Source organism: Panthera leo, chromosome F2 (genome assembly GCF_018350215.1).
Source record: "Panthera leo isolate Ple1 chromosome F2, P.leo_Ple1_pat1.1, whole genome shotgun sequence".
Taxonomy (NCBI): domain Eukaryota; kingdom Metazoa; phylum Chordata; class Mammalia; order Carnivora; family Felidae; genus Panthera; species Panthera leo.
Window position 1 is genome coordinate 41,170,244 of NC_056695.1, and position 16,115 is coordinate 41,186,358.

Here is a 16,115-nt window from a genome sequence, read left to right on the forward strand (position 1 = left end):
ATACACAAAAATACACAGAGTTTACCTGTTAAATGAAAGAGGAGATAATTCAAGGTTCATTCTTTTAGCTTAAACTTTTTATGCATCTATGACCACCTTTAGCCCTTCTTCCTATGTTACACTAACTTCTAAAACTGACAATACAACAATCTTAGTGAATTTTTAATTACTAATTACTTGAATTGTATATGAATTTTTCAAATGTACTATTATGAGTTTTATGATTTTCAACTTTCATGAATATTTTACTTATAGATGTGACCATCCCAAATTAACAAATTTATAACTAGTCCCCATTGTGCTTATCTGGAATTGACTCTTGTCAATTTTTGCCTAAAAATTTTGAAGGAAGTTCTTTTTTCACTAAAGTTTAACTTAAACAATTATATGTTAAATTACTTAACTTTAAAACACTGTTGTAAATATCATCAAAATGGCAGTGATATTACTCCAATTTGAGAAAAAAAATATGAAAGAATCTGGTAGTGGAAAGTAGTACAGTACACAGGGTTGTCTGCATGTGTATTCCCATATACACACCGTCACATACCCATCTACATATATGTATGAATCTGCACCCATAAAGTCTAGTAAATCAATCAAGTATACTTAACAATTACTGCATTATCTACATAAATGATTTAAAGTAACACTACTATACACTACCATGCAGTTCCATAAAATCAAGGTACTTTTAGGTTTTACTTACCTGTTTAACGTATTCAATTAGGTTTGGGATGCAGTTAATTTCAAATCTAAGGTTTTTCAGAGGTTCAAGCCACTTGCCAAGTTCTTAAAAACAAAGAGGTCATTTATAATATAATATTTTAAAATAAAAGCCTTTATAACAAAGGAAGTAAAGGTATTCTTTTCCAAAGAACATTGTCAGATTCATACTGATTTCAATAATCTAAACTTCATACAGGGATGAGCTCATGTCTAATTTTTTTAAAAAAGTTTTAACATGAAATGTAAATGGACTACTACACTGGTTTAGAAGTAAGAAGTGACCATTCTTAGTTACTTGGTTTCTGAAAACTTAAGTGTTTACATGCTTAAACAGGACCATCAACTTACAACATTAAAAAGATTTATAAAAGACTTTTTATAAACTAACATAATAAAATAGTGTTTATTCACTTAATGCTACTGCTGCCTCCCACACCCCCCAAAAAGCATGCACAAAATATATTAATTTCCAACAGGATCAACCCTGTTGGGGGAGTGGTAGACATTTGCTGAGTGTCTTTTCTCTTAACATGAATTTTAAATTTTATCAATTTCCTTATTTGTCTTTATAAAATTAAAAATAATCACTATCATCCCAAAATAATAACACACTTTGCTTATAAACAATTATAAGTGAAATATACCATCTACCACAAATGAATTTAAAACTCTTCTAGAAAAAAATGAACAAACAAAAAAGGAAAAAACAGATCCATAAATATAGAGAAGAAACTGGTGGGTTGCCAGAGAGGATGGGGGTGGAAGGATGAGCAAAATGAGTGAAGTGGAGTGGGAGGTAAAGGCTTCCAGTTATGGTATGAATAAATCACAGGGATGAAATATACAGGGTAGGAAATATAGTCAGTGGTATTATAATAGCACTGTATGGTAACAGATGATAGATACACTTGCAGTGAGCATCGCATAACCTTATAGAGTTGTGGAATCGCTATGTTGTACAATTAAAACTAATGTAACATTGTGTGTCAATTATACTTAAAAAAACTGAGTGGAATAATGTAGAAAAAAACCCTCTCCTAGAAGCTACGCTATAATACCTATACTTTATCACCAAAAATGTTTTAAGAAAAGCATTCTAATGTAAAAAGTGATATGCCAGTTCCAGACACTTTGTAGGAAAAACTAAAGGAAACAAAATAGTCATGTCTCTCCTTGGTTCTACACACTCCTCCATGAGGATTACAACCATGCACATGAGTATTTTTCCTATGTGTTTTTAAATTAACTCTTTCAATATATACAGAATATACTGTCCCAATGAAAAATATAAGGAATAATAAAACATATATGTGTACCCATCACCCAGAATAAGTAGTAAAGCAATAATACCTTTGAAGATGTTGTGTGACCTCCTTTTATATAGGCACACTACAGGGAAAAAACCTATTTCCTAGACGGGAAGCTGAATTTACTACCCAACTTTTACTGGTAGTACCACACATAAAATTTAAGATTAAAAAGAAAAAAGGCCACATGCTATTTATAGCATTTACTCAATGTTTTCAAATTTTCTATTTGGTAAGGTCAGAAAGCCAAAAATCAAAGCAAAATAATAAAAAACTGTGATTAAATACCTTTGATTTTTCAGGACTGCCCATATAAGCTTTGCCATAAACTTCACTCAACATACATTTAAATATTTTAGAAAATAATGCTCGGGGTGCCTGGGTGGCTCAGTCGGTTAAGCATCTGACTCTTGATTTTGGCTCAGGTCATGATCTCGCTGTTTGCGGGTTTGAACCCTGCACTGGGCTCTGCACTGACAGTGCGGAGCCTGCTTGGGATTCTTTCTCTGCCCCACCCCTGCTCATGTTCTCTGTCTCTCAAAATAAATAAATAAACTTTAAAAAAAATTATTAAAAAAAGAAAAGAACGTTCATATTCACTATCTTTCACTGTTAAAGATAGCACAATGTGTTAATGACAAATAGATTTCTAAGTTGTACTTAGAATAGTGTTATACTTAGAGATATATATAGAAAAACACACACATATGCAAACTATACACAAAACTCAACTTTTGAATTCACCTTTAAGCTACTTCTTCCATTTTGATTAGTAACTTCAACCAACCACCAATTACCATGATTTTCCAGGAAAAGGTACTTGCAACAACTTCCTAAAAATTTTTTTAAGAACACCATATAAAACACTTTCATATAGGGTACCCTGAGGCAATAACAGCGTATTACTATGTATATTATCAAAACATGATAAAGTACTAATTACAGATATTCAAAGACTTTTCCCTTCACATATCATAAATGCTTAAACAACTTCAAGTACCATACCTTGTAATTTAGCATTATTTTCATCTGCTTTACAAAGCTTCAAGAGAGATGCTGCATGCTGTTCTAGCATTTGGACATCACTGGAAGACTGAACCACCACCAAAATAAGTATGCATGCATAATTATAAGCTACTGACTTCTTAGACTTGGAATCACTGAAACAAAATAAGGTTTTAAAGTTTTTGGTATGAAAACAATTCTTCCAGGAACAATTTTAAACACTTTTTTTTTTCTATTTGGTTTTAAAGAGACCAGGGAATTTTACAATGAAACATAACTAACTTCCTGAAGACATGAAACCAGATTTTAACATTCACCTCCAATTCACCTGAAAGCACTACTTAAAAGTATATAAACAAAGAACATGTATCACAATAGAAAGTGAAATTCTATTAAGAAATAAGATTGGAAGAACAATGAAATATTAACAATAAAAGATCCAGAAGTCTACTTCAATGGTCTCCTTTAAAACGTTTGTCCACTCCAGATAAGTAGGAACAATCAATCTACTGCCATCATCACTCAGTCTTCTACTGTGAAACTGCTGAGGTAGAGCTAGGCATGGAAGCCAATGGTGTTTGCCTTTCATAGCCCCCCCCCCCCCCGCCAAAAGACCTATCACTCAAGGAGTCATAGCAAGACCCTGTTGTGAGGCCAGCTACCTGGATGTCACTGCTCTGTATGACATGAGCCAGGAAGAGCATGTTTACCTCCTCAGACACTAAAATCCTCTGCCCTCCAGGGCAGCTCTTGAAAACTAGTATCATTCTAAAATCCCCCACATCCATTTAGTCAAAGTACTTCTGAAACCAGAGCACCACAGTGTAAAGGTGAGGGAAAATTCAAGACAGCAAGATAGTCCTCATTACTCTGCAAGTATATATTTTGGTGCCTTAGGATTACTCTACACACAAATTAGCAAGGGTACTACAGTTGCAGTCTTGTCAACACCAAGGGGAAAGTGGAAGAAGCTGCAAAAAGATCCATTTCGTTGCTTTATAGCCATCTTGTATTTTAGAGATTTCTGTCATACCAATCCTTAATTAACAAATTATGTATTATGTCAAAAAATAATTACAGTTTTTACTTTCAAATGCAACACCTACTTTTAAGAAACTAGCCCTTTACTGACACAGTGTTCCTGAATAATAAAAAATTTAACAAGTAAAAAGAAAATTACCCTAAGGCTTCTTTGGAATAGTACTCCATTAGAGTAATAAGACTTTGGAGATTTTTCTCAAGACTGAAAACATGACCAACAGCTGATCTTCCCACAGGGTTAAAAGTAATCAAATAAAGATTGTGAAGGGTTCCCAAGAGATCTGAATGGTCAGTTTCTTCACTGGCTGTGCAACGCTGAAAATGGCTGAAGAGCTCTGTAATACACTGCAATGTCTGTGTTGAGTCCTGTAGCCACAAGGCAAACGCATCATCAATGACACCATCAGACTGAAGACCCTCCTCTTCATCTTGATCATAAAGGTGACACAGAGCTCGGATCAACAAATTTGTTGCTTCATATTCCGACATAAAAAAAAGAAGACCCTTTTGTGACTGTGCAAGAAACTTTAAAACATCTTTTGTGGCTTGCAGCACACCAGGGTGGGCACTTGTTACTGGAATTGACAGAAGCAAGGTAACTAACTCCAAGAAGTGATGACTATGAAGATACCTGTAGAAAAATTAATTGATACGTGTGAAGTCAGTGCAAAACATTCTTCATTTACTCAATATTCGTTAGATAGGAGAGAGGTAAAAAAGTTAATGGCCACAATCTTTACCCTCAGCAATATACTACTTTAAGAACATAATGCAAGCAGCAAGTCTTCTCTCCACTGGGTCAAGTAAAAGTGAAATTGCGTGAGGCTTTTTTCTAGCTAACATTCAATGGACGTTCAACAAATAACTGTGGACAAGTTTTCTCTTTCCAGAATCAACCTTGACTTTAAATTCTGGATGTTCTTTCCAGGCCACTTGTCAAATATTTCTTTTTCACCATGGTCTTCCTCTACTCATGGTATATACCAGTGTATCTGAATTAAGTGTATCTAGGAAAAATATAATACATGTACTACAAAAAATATGTAGTTTATTCAGATTTACTATAGGTAGTATATCTGAATTAGTACTTTCTACTAGAGTAAATAAATTAAAATTATCAATGTTTAGTATTTGAATAGTTAATACTATCATATAGCACTTTTATCAAATCTAAGAACCATTTTTTAGCATACATACTTTTAGTAGAAAAAAGCATGAACTTACTCAACACCCCAAAATAGACACAAATGCTACTGCGTTGTCCTAAAAATACTGTGCTCCATGTATTTATCCATTTCCCTCCCTCCAACCCCTGGCAATCGCTGATCTGTTTACTGTCTCCACATAGTTTTGCCTTTTTCAGAATGTCATGTATTTGGAATCATACAGTATACAATTGCTTCCTCATATTACTCCTTTAACGCAGGCTTCTACTTCAGGATAACAAACACCCCCCAGTAACTTCTTGACTACAAAAGCAAACAGAATCCTCAAGAAGATAAAATCCCAGAACCACTATACTCTAAGAGCATCTTTTAACTACTTTGTGGAGTGTTCAGAAACCGTTAATACTGCAGGCCTCAGACTGCTTACTCTTAGAAATGCCTTCTTTGAGGCTGGTCCTTGGCTGGCATCTGGGAACCCGGATTTGAGGAGGGGGAGGGTTGCATCCCCCAATTGGTAAGAATGCTCACTTTGCCTAAAATGTTTACGCAAACAACATGGTTTACAGGGAACACCTGCTTTCTTTCTGGAAGGAAAGCATTACTTCAAACTAATCTCTCCAAAATGCAATTATTTCTCCTTTCAAAATTCATTGCCCCTCCTAATTTACCAGGTTCTATCAATAAAATCCCAGTTCTAGTAGGTACCCTAGCTAGAAACCTCAAAACACCTTTGGCTCCTTCTCACTTTCTCTTAGCTATTAGGTCCAGTCACCAAGTCCTAGTAACTGCTCTTTCAAAACCCTCTTGCTATTAGCACAATATTTGTCTTTCCATTCCCTGTAAGTGCTACTATATTTGGTAAGTACTTAAAGTACAATCTAGACTGGCTCATCTACTTCCTTAACTCCAATTTCTTTTCCATTGCAATATATCTTAACAACATAAGATCTTAGAATGCTATTTTGATCAGATCAGATCTACTACTCTGAAACAGTGAAGAGTTTCCCACATTCTAAAAAAAATCCAAATTCCTTAGCACAGCATTCAAGGCCCTATATTTCAAGTCTGATATCTAAATGTACCTTCTCCAGTTACAGAGGAGAAAACAATACTTAATAAGCCTTGAATTATTGGTTTCCCCTCAGTAACTAAGAGCATCACTCCCTTCCTTAAAGTCACTACCCTCAGGTATCCTCAGTGCATGACTTCACCTCCTTTCTTATTAAAACTAAAGGGGTCAGTGTGAAGTGTCTTTGCTCTTTTACTGTCTCCATGTTATAAATGTATCTATATTTGTACACATAAGATTTCCTTTCTCCTGTTCAAAGCCAAACCTCTACACTTGTACTCTTGACCTCATCTCTTACCAGACCTTGCTCTAGCATTATCATCTTTTATTACCGTAAGAACTCAAACTAAGGCAAGATCTAATAGTTTCAGCGAAAAACAGGAATGGGTATGTACAGATTTTAGAATGGTTAAGCATCTCATTTTCTGTTAATGCAGTATGCCCTAAATCAAATGAAAAATTAATCACCGAAATAAGGAATAACAATTAAAATGCCATTTTCTCGTTAGCTACAAAATTATTTACAAGCAAAATGCCAAAAAATAAATTATCAAAAATTAAAACAAAATTTAAAAATCTACTGTGGGTGCTGATCCCAATAATGTCAAAACTCTATCAACAAAAAGAGTTAGATAGGGGCACCTGGCTGGTTCAATCTGTGAGCATTTAACCAGGTCTGTAAAATTAAGTTAGTAAAATGTAACTTTAACTTGCAACGTATTAAAATGATAAAGTACAAAGAGGTTCACACAGAAAAGTTCTCTCCTTCCTGGGCCATCTTCTTGTACCACCTTCCCAAAAGCAACTCTACAGTTTCTCATTTATTCTTGCTCATAGACATGCTTATGTAAGCACTGTTGTTAACTATCACTATCTTTAACTTAAATGACTATTACTAGTTTAAGTACTAATAAAATGCAGCTCTCCCACTGTAGCATACTTCTCAGTTTCACCACTCTTTTGAAATAGAGTATTCTTACACAGATATGCACTGCCTACAGACAGATTTGAAAAACCAAAATCAATCACACAAAATTGCCTGTAGTGATTTGTGAAACGTATTTTCCCAAACTGAAAATGTCTTACCTAAAGAGAACAGGGTATGGGTCATCCCTTTCTGGAGGTCCAGTAATACGTGCCATCGTTGGGAAAGACTTAACAGGAGGCTGGATCATTGTATGAGGTGCAGTTTCCATTAAATGGAAAACTTCTTCCAGGAGGTTAATAAGCTTTTCTATTTCCCCTTCACTTATATTTGAGGATTCCAAAAGATCCATGTCCATTGAAGCCTCTACCTCATTTTCATATTCTGGGTTTGTTCTCTCAAGTCCTGCATCTGTGTCATGATCAGGTTCACCGTGGTTAGGAACAGATGAAGTCTTCTCTGCTAAATGGTCACCAAGTCTTTTAATCTCTGACAAGATTTCATAGAAATGGCACTTCTGAAGAATAGCGGAACCAGCAGTGACAACTCTCACAGTCTGATCTAAAAGTATGAGCTCCAAAAGTTTTTGATAGCCACTTTTTTCATTCTGCCTACCTCTTAAAAAAGCTTCCATTCCTTCTGTCATACTAATGACACTGTCCAAAGCTTTAAAAGCATTTAACTTAAGAGAAGATGACACATGATCAGCAAACAGGAGCTCAAATAATCCATTGATTACTCCTGCTTGTAGCAGTCCCATGACTCCTTGAGCCCCACATTCTGCTAGTGAGGACACTAATTTGGTCCCAGCTTTGAGTTGTCGGACATTTAAGGCAATGGGTTGGCGAAGAGCTACTTGTAAATTTAAAGCTTGCATGGTCCAGTCTACCAACTGGTCAAGAGAGTCTTGTTTTGTGTTTTTCAACTGCAAATAACTTAATCCTTTTATTATTAAACTTGGAATTTCTTCTAAAGCTGTTACCCACTTTGCACCTCTATCTTCCCGATACAAATCTAACAGTTCAGTTAACTTCACTGAGGCTTCTACTGCCCCTGAATTTTCTTTATCTGGACCTTGATCCTTCATCCTACTGATTTCAATTTCAAAAGTAGTCTTGTATGGACAGCTGAAGTATAAGAGTGGTACAAGTTCCCTATCATATGGATCATATGTCATAGGAGGAACTGAAGCTAAGTCTTCAGCAGTGTATTCAACATCAAAGTTTGGATACTTAAATGTTTCACGTTCCAAGTCAGCAATTCCATCTTCATCACTGGAAATTTGTTCATAACCATCATCCCCTGAAAATCAGTTTGAATATTTAAATATTACTGTTGTTTAATGCAAAAAAATCTAGTTAATAAGAAAAATACTTTATTTAGTACTATGGCAAAAAATTAGAATGATTTCTTCAATAAAATTAACTCCTGTTCCAACATCTTATCAACAATTACCAACATTTTATAATTTCTAGTAGAATAATTAATAAGAAACTTCATAAGCAAAGTCTTCTATCTGTTCAACTTTACAACTGACTCTTCTATGGATATCTTCTTTTCACAGAAATAAAATTAGAAATGTCTTGGGGTGCCTGGGTGGCTCAGTGGGTTAAGTGACAGACTCTTGGTTTTGGTTCAGGTCGTATCTCACAGTTCATGAGTTCAAGCCCCACGCTGGGTTACGCACTGACAAGTGCAGAGTCTGCTTGGGATTTTTGCTCTCTCCCTCTCTCTGCCCTTCTCCACCTTGTGCATGAGTTCATGCTCTCTCTCTCTCTCTCTCTCTCAAATAAATAAATTTTTAAAAATGTCTTAAAGGAATAAAAAACACCTCTCTCAAGAAGGAAGAGGTTAACCTTGCCCTCTTTTAAAAAAAAAATTTTTTTTTAATGTTTTTATTTATTTTTGAAGGAGAGAGAGAGAGACAGAGCATGAGCGGGAGAGGAGCAGAGAAAGAGAGAGGGAGACACAGAATTCGAAGCAAGCTCTAGGCTTTAAGCTGTCAGCACAGAGCCCGATGTGGGGCTCGAACTCACAAACTGTGGGATCATGACCTGAGCCGAAGCCGGATGCTCAACCAACTAAGCCACCCAGGCGCCCCAACCTTGCCCTCTTAAGAGTATTTTTAAGATGGGGGAAAAACTGACAGGCAAAGATTATTAAATTTAACTGTAACACCATAATCACAAAGCTAAACCAAATTTTTCAGTGAAAGCATTTTAAGTTCTTTTTTAACATTAATTTCATATTCCCCAATTTTTTTTTAGATTTTAGTTAACATACAGTGCAATATTGGTTTCAGGAGAATTCAGTGATTCATACACTATCCAGTGCTCATCACAACAAGTGCCCTCCTTAGTACCCCCAACACCCACCTGGCCCATCTCCCACTCACCTCCCTCTGCCAACCCACGCTTTGTTCTCTTATCATTAAGAGTCTCTTATGCAGGGTGCCTGGGTGGCTCAGTTGGTTGAACAACCGACTTAAGCTCATGTCATGATGTCACAGTTCATGGGTTCAAGCCCCCTATCAGGCTCACAGCTGACAGCACAGAGCCCATTTCAGATCCCCTCTCTCTGCCCCTCCCCCACCCATCTGCATGCATGCATGCACTTTCTCTCTCAAAAATAAACTTAAAAAAAGAAAATAGAGTCTCTTATGGTTTGTTTCCCTCTTTTCTTTCTCTTTTTTCCTCCCCTTCCCATTTATTCATCTGTTTTGTTTCTTAAATTCTACATATGAGTGAAATCATAAGGTATTTGTCTTTCTCTGATTGACTTATTTCGCTTAGCATGATACATTCTAGCTCCATCCATGTCATTGTAAATGGCAAGATTTCGTTTTTTTTGTTTATTTTTGAGAAAGAGACAGAGCACGGGCAAATGAGGGGCAGAGAAAGGGAGATACAGAATCTGAAGCAGGCTCCAGGCTCTGAGCTGTCAGCACAGATCCCAACTCGGGGCTCCAAATCAAGAACCACGAGATCATGACCTGAGCCAAAGTGGGACGCTCAACACACTGAGCCACCCAGGCGCCCCCCATTCTTTTCATCAAAAGAATGAAAGATTTCATTCTTTTTGATGGTTGAGTATCATATTCCTGAATTTTTATTTCTCTTCATTTACCTGCCACACAGACCTGTATTTTTTAAATTTTTCAAAAAAGTTATTTATTTATTCTTGACAGAGAGAGAGAGAGAGCAAGAGAGCGCACATGCACGTGTGTGCAGGGGAGGGGCAGAAAGAGAAAGAAAGAGAGAGAGAGAGAGAATCCTAAGCAAGCTCTGCACTGTCAGCACAGAGCCAGACTAAGCCACCCAGGCACCCCTCCTAGGTCTGTATTTTATTTTTAAAGAAAATTTATTCACTTAAAATGCTCAGTTGGACCAAAACAAAGCTTTCTTATCATTATACATGTGCAACTTTTTCCTGTATTTCAAATAAAACAAGGTTAGAGACAAAACTTGGTTTTACTTTTTAACACTGCTATTGCCTGGTTGTGGGAAAACTGAAATAATTGCCTACATAAGAAAAGGAAATGTTTCTAGAGTATTCTTCCAGCATCAGCCATCTGTAGACATCCTTTTGTTCAAAACAAGTTTGCTTTAGCCATATATACTCATCATTATTTGAAAAGATAAGGGCCTACAGAGGCCCGACTCTGGGATAAGCCAGATATCTTCTATTAAAAACCAAAATAACCAGCCTCTTTCTCTCACCTTCTCTACAAAAATGATTAAGAAAACAGCCTGCCTGAAATCTAACTACTATTTGCCAAATACAATAAACATAAAAAATATTATTTGCTAATCTGGGAATGGGGGAAGATACAAAAGTATCACTCAATAACGTAATTATTTGTATTCTGTAAAAGGGCACCTGTGATACCAAAATGACCCTCATTCTCATGGAGAATAATCCTCACCCTATTTTAGAAAAAAACAAGGCAGTTTATGTTATTTTACATAAATGCTTTAACATTACATGCCGTTTCTTAGACAACTTAAGAGTCAATTAGCTTGAGTCGCTCTCACTTTTTGCTTTCAAAGGAAAAATAAAGCCTAATGAAAGGACTACATCATGCTGTCATACATCCCTGTATAGTTGAGATTTTTTTCCCCCTGAATTACTAAAAATGTAGCATTTGCTAAAGTATCTAGGTGGCAGGCATCTTTAGGAATTCCACCCAGTTTACACCATTCCTTTCTGAAAACAGCCTACCAAATCTCTACTCATGTATTTCCTACATGATCTTGCTTCCTGGCCAAAGCTGATGGTACCAAGGGACAAATGATATTGGAGCAAGCCAAACAATCTCCCAGAAAAATGCAAACAAGACGGAGATAGCACAGGTAGTGTAGGCTCGTTGGTTAAAAAGAGATTAAACCTGGGGTGCCTGGGTGGCTCAGTCAGTTAAGTGCCAACTCTTTTTTTCTTTTTTTTAGTGTTTATTTATTTTTGAGAGATAGAGAGACAGAGCGTGAACAGGGAACGGGCAGAGAGACAGGGAGACACAGAATCTGAAGCAGGCTCCAGGCTCTGAGCTGTCAGCACAGAGCCCGACACGAGGCTCGAACTCACAAACCGTGAGATCGTGACCTGAGCCAAAGTCGGACCCTTTACTGACTGAGCCACCCAGGTGCCCCAAGCACCCGACTCTTGATTTCAGCACAGTTCTGGGTTTGAGCCCCGTGTCAGGCTCTGCACTAGCAGTATAGAGCCTGCTTGGGATTCTCTCTCTCCCCTCTCTCTCTGCCCCTCCCCTGCTCTCTCTCTCTCTCTCTCTCTCTCTCAAAATAAATAAACTTAAAAACAAAAAAAGGAGATTAAACCTGTGGGGTGGGCAGAGAAACAACAGTTGGCTGACAGAAAATAAAGCAGAAACATAAAGCAAACAAAAAATGGAAATCCCCGTTCTAGTCAAGTCTTGAGGTGCAGCTAGAGTCTATCCCTTGAGTTTCTTGAAAGTCATTTATCTTTGCTATGAATTCTCTTGGATTGCTGAGAGCTACAGCAAGTCAGTTCCTAGTACTTAAAACCAAAACGTCCTAACAAACATAACCTACCTTCACCTTCTTCATCCTCTTCACCTTCTTCCTCTTCATCTTCCTCTTCCTCCTCGGGGATACTGTCTACTGTATGGCGATCATCCTCATCCTCATCCTCTTCTTCCTCTACGTCCACATCATCTTCATCATCTTCTCCTTCTTCTTGCTGTTCCTCTTCTACTTCTCCTTCATCAGAATATTGCCCTTCTTGGGGAACAGAATTCCGATCAGGAGAAATGGGTTCAAAGTAATCTTCTCTGTGAGAAGCATCCTCTTCCTTATCACCAGATACTGAAAAATTGAGATTTAAGGCACAGATTATTTTAATGGTTTAAATAACATAAGGCAGCATACTGGATACTGCAACTAGTTAATGACATTTTGGATGATTTAGCTCATAAATACCCTTTAAAAAAAAAGTGGTTAAACTACTTGCTTTTAAAAATATTAAGAGTATATGTTGCACAATTTTACACAGTAAGAATTAATAAAGTATACTATTTTATGTTCTAACACCGCAAACTAATCCTTTTCTTTATAGCTATTAAGTACACAGGTTGTTTACTTCTTCCAATACATACTGCTTATTTTTAACTGGTATTCTTCTGTATACACCACTACAGTAAATTATTTTCAAAGCAATGCCGGTACAGCTTCAAATGAATTAACTGATTTTTCTTTTTTTTTTAAACAAGTTCATTTGCCAAAAGAAAACACAAGGAAATATCGCATAGGATAAAGTGTGAGGGGCATTCATCAAGATTTGATTAACGATATCTAATTTTTCCTTTAATCAAAAAGCACTATAACATTAATCAGGGGATGAAAAACTAGCACTGATTTTGTTCACACCTGGCAAAGGTATGGGATCATCCTCATCATCATCAGGTGGAGGTGGTCCTGGAGGAGTTCTTGGTCCCCTAGGTTGTGGTCTTGGAGGGCTTCCATTAAACTGATCTTCTTTCTCCCCATCAGCTTTTTTATTAAAGACAGAAAAAGAACTTTCAAATTATTAAAGTGAAATGAATGCATGACAAAAATGCTGTTATCAGCTGAGTCTTTCATCTTCAGAATTTATTGTTAAACTTTTCCTTCCTAACAGCTAACAAATTTTACAAATTAATTTATATTACAAACATTAGAATTTCTGACTTCCCACATACCAAAATATACTCTTGGGCATTATCCCAGAGAAATGAAGACTTATCTTCCTCAGGAAGATGTACACAAATGTTCATAACAGCTTTATTTGCAAAAGTCAAAAAACTGGAAAACATCTAAGTGTCCTTCAATGATTGGATAAATAAACTATGATATATCCATACTATGTAATACTACTGAGCAATAAAAAAGAATGAACTATTGATACACACAACAGTGGATGAACTTCAAAGAAATTATGCTGATTGGAAAAAGGCCATCTCAAAAAGATACCTACTACAGGATTCCATTTATGCAATACTCATGAAATAATATAATTACAGAAATGGAGAACAGATTGGTGGTTGCCAAAGGTTTGAGATGGGTAGAACGGGTGTAGTTATTAAAAAATAACACCAGGCAATCTTGTGATGGTACAATCAAGTATTTTGATTGTAGTAGTGGTTATGAAAGGCTATACATGAATAAAACTGCATACAACTACACACACATACAGGCACACACACAAAGTGTACATATGACTGGTGAAATTTGAATGAAGCTTTACAGATTGTACCAATGCCAATTTTGTTTTGATATTGTTCTACAGTTGTAAAAGATGTTAACAGTGAGGGAGCCTGGGGAAAGAGTGCACAGGACTTCCTCATACATTTCTTTGCAACCTCTTATGGATCTATAATTATTTCAAAATTAAAAATTAAAAACACATACATCCATATAAATAAATGGATGAGCACAAATGCCAATTTTAAAACAATTCAGTAAATTAAACAAAAATTTTGAGTAGCCACTATATACACTAGGCACTGTGATAAAACTAGAAACACAAAATATAAGTAAAATATACTCTCAGCCCACAAGGAGCTCAGAGTCTGGTAAAAAAGACAAATGAGCACAGAAAACTAAAGGATTAAAAGAAAAAGTGAAAGATTAACCGCACTTAATAGGTAAGATTTAAGAAAAGACATGAAAATATGGTGTGTGACCATCAAAGACAAAGAGCTCACACGACACTATTAGATGATGTTTAAGAGAAGGTCATTTTATTTACTCATAAAATGCTCATTGTAAAGCAAAAGATTTTTCCTAGTGACCTCAATTATAACTTGAAAATGTATTCCTGAATCTCCATATTTCAACAGCTTACAGTAATAATACTGGAATAAGGAGATGAGACCCTCTGAAAGAGGAGTCCAACTACCTGCCTTATAGAAGGAGAGTCACTAAAGTTTAATGGAATTCTTATTTTTCTTGTCTCCACTTAATGAGCAAAAGGTTCTCAAAAATGGGGGGGGGGGGGGAATCTGCATTTAGACATCTAACCAAATCTGAAATGCACTCCTGAAAAAAAATACCATTAACATGAGTATTCTAACCATATATACCAAACTTATTGCCTATTCCTCAATTCCTTTGGAGATAATTTTGATATTAAACCATGAATAAACACTGGAATACATTTCACTTACATATTAAAAAAAAAACCCTCAGGTCAATTAAAAAAGTATCTAGGAAACTAGAGGAAGAAAATGTAACCACTTCAACATAAAAATAAACTCTTTTATAGGAAAGAATTGTGAGACTGACAAAGATATCTTCTCAAGTTTTAAGGAAGTTTCAAAAGCTCTTCAAAGTTTCAAAGAGCTACTTCGATTACCTTTTCCTATTATAATGAACATAGTGTCACTGACAAAGACAAATTTAAAATTCTCACCATGTTTTGGATTCCTTTTCAAACTTGGCTGTGGCTGGGGAGGAGGTGGAGGTGGAGGTGGAGGTGGTGGAGAGTCTCTGTCATGACTTATCACTCTATCCACTGATCCATATATTGCCAGTGTCAGACAATTATACCAGCCTCTTAGCACCAAACCATCAGTATTCACCTAATTTGTTGGGGGAAAATATCTTCCAGGTTAATCTTTTAATATGCCAAAAGTAAACTGATATCAAATTACTCTATGGTTAAACTAAAGTCTTTAAAAGTATGCTGAAAGTGCAAAGGTCAATATTGATGGAAATACATCCAGAGGCATAGCTTTTATATGGCTCTCCAGAATTGTCATACCTAAATTTGTCTCAAGACTACATCTCTCCTGTCTGATACTTTACATCAACTCTGTTCAAAATGCATAACCAGATTCCCAGTCAAGAGAAGGGAAATGAGAATGAAATTAAGTGAGAGTTACTGCCAATTAATAAATTAAACTCCAATAGTTATAGAGGTCATGGAGGTGCACAAAAGCACAAATTATGCCCAGTCTCAAGAATTCTAATCCGTAAAATTGTACAGCATTCTTTTTATATGCCCAACTCATACATGCAAGTATACTTAATGTGCCCATGTTGTACTTAAAAAGTAAGGGTAACCAGAAGCATTAAACAAATTGTTTTTGCAAAGAAACTTTCTCCTAAAAAGATCAAAGACTTTATCAATGCAATTAAACCTCAATATTTTCTTATAAAATAAAAAAAAACTTTTTTTCAATGCTTATCTACATTAATTGCCATATTTCCACAATACTATGAGAGGTAGCCAGAATGAGTACAAATATATAAGAAAATCAGAGTGTCAGTAGAAGAACCTGAACCAGAAACCAAAGCCCCTGACTTCTGAGTTCTTTCCATTCTACCATGTTGAGTAAAGATAAAGTAAGAAGTAGTAAT

At 36.0% G+C, this 16,115-nt stretch overlaps 1 protein-coding gene across 4 annotated transcripts in view; it reads right to left on the reverse strand.

The window, feature by feature from the left end:
- VIRMA (vir like m6A methyltransferase associated) overlaps positions 1-16,115 on the reverse strand; it is a 58,564-nt gene that overhangs the window by 26,085 nt on the left and 16,364 nt on the right. For all 4 annotated transcript variants that reach the window (XM_042923266.1, XM_042923268.1, XM_042923265.1 and 1 more), the window contains exons 5-11: positions 15,166-15,334; positions 13,143-13,265; positions 12,309-12,581; positions 7,404-8,544; positions 4,222-4,713; positions 3,042-3,196; positions 710-792 (exon numbers count right to left, since the gene is read on the reverse strand). In XM_042923266.1, coding sequence (XP_042779200.1) covers positions 710-792; positions 3,042-3,196; positions 4,222-4,713; positions 7,404-8,544; positions 12,309-12,581; positions 13,143-13,265; positions 15,166-15,334 — 2,436 coding nt within the window. The remainder of the gene's footprint in view (positions 1-709; positions 793-3,041; positions 3,197-4,221; positions 4,714-7,403; positions 8,545-12,308; positions 12,582-13,142; positions 13,266-15,165; positions 15,335-16,115) is intronic.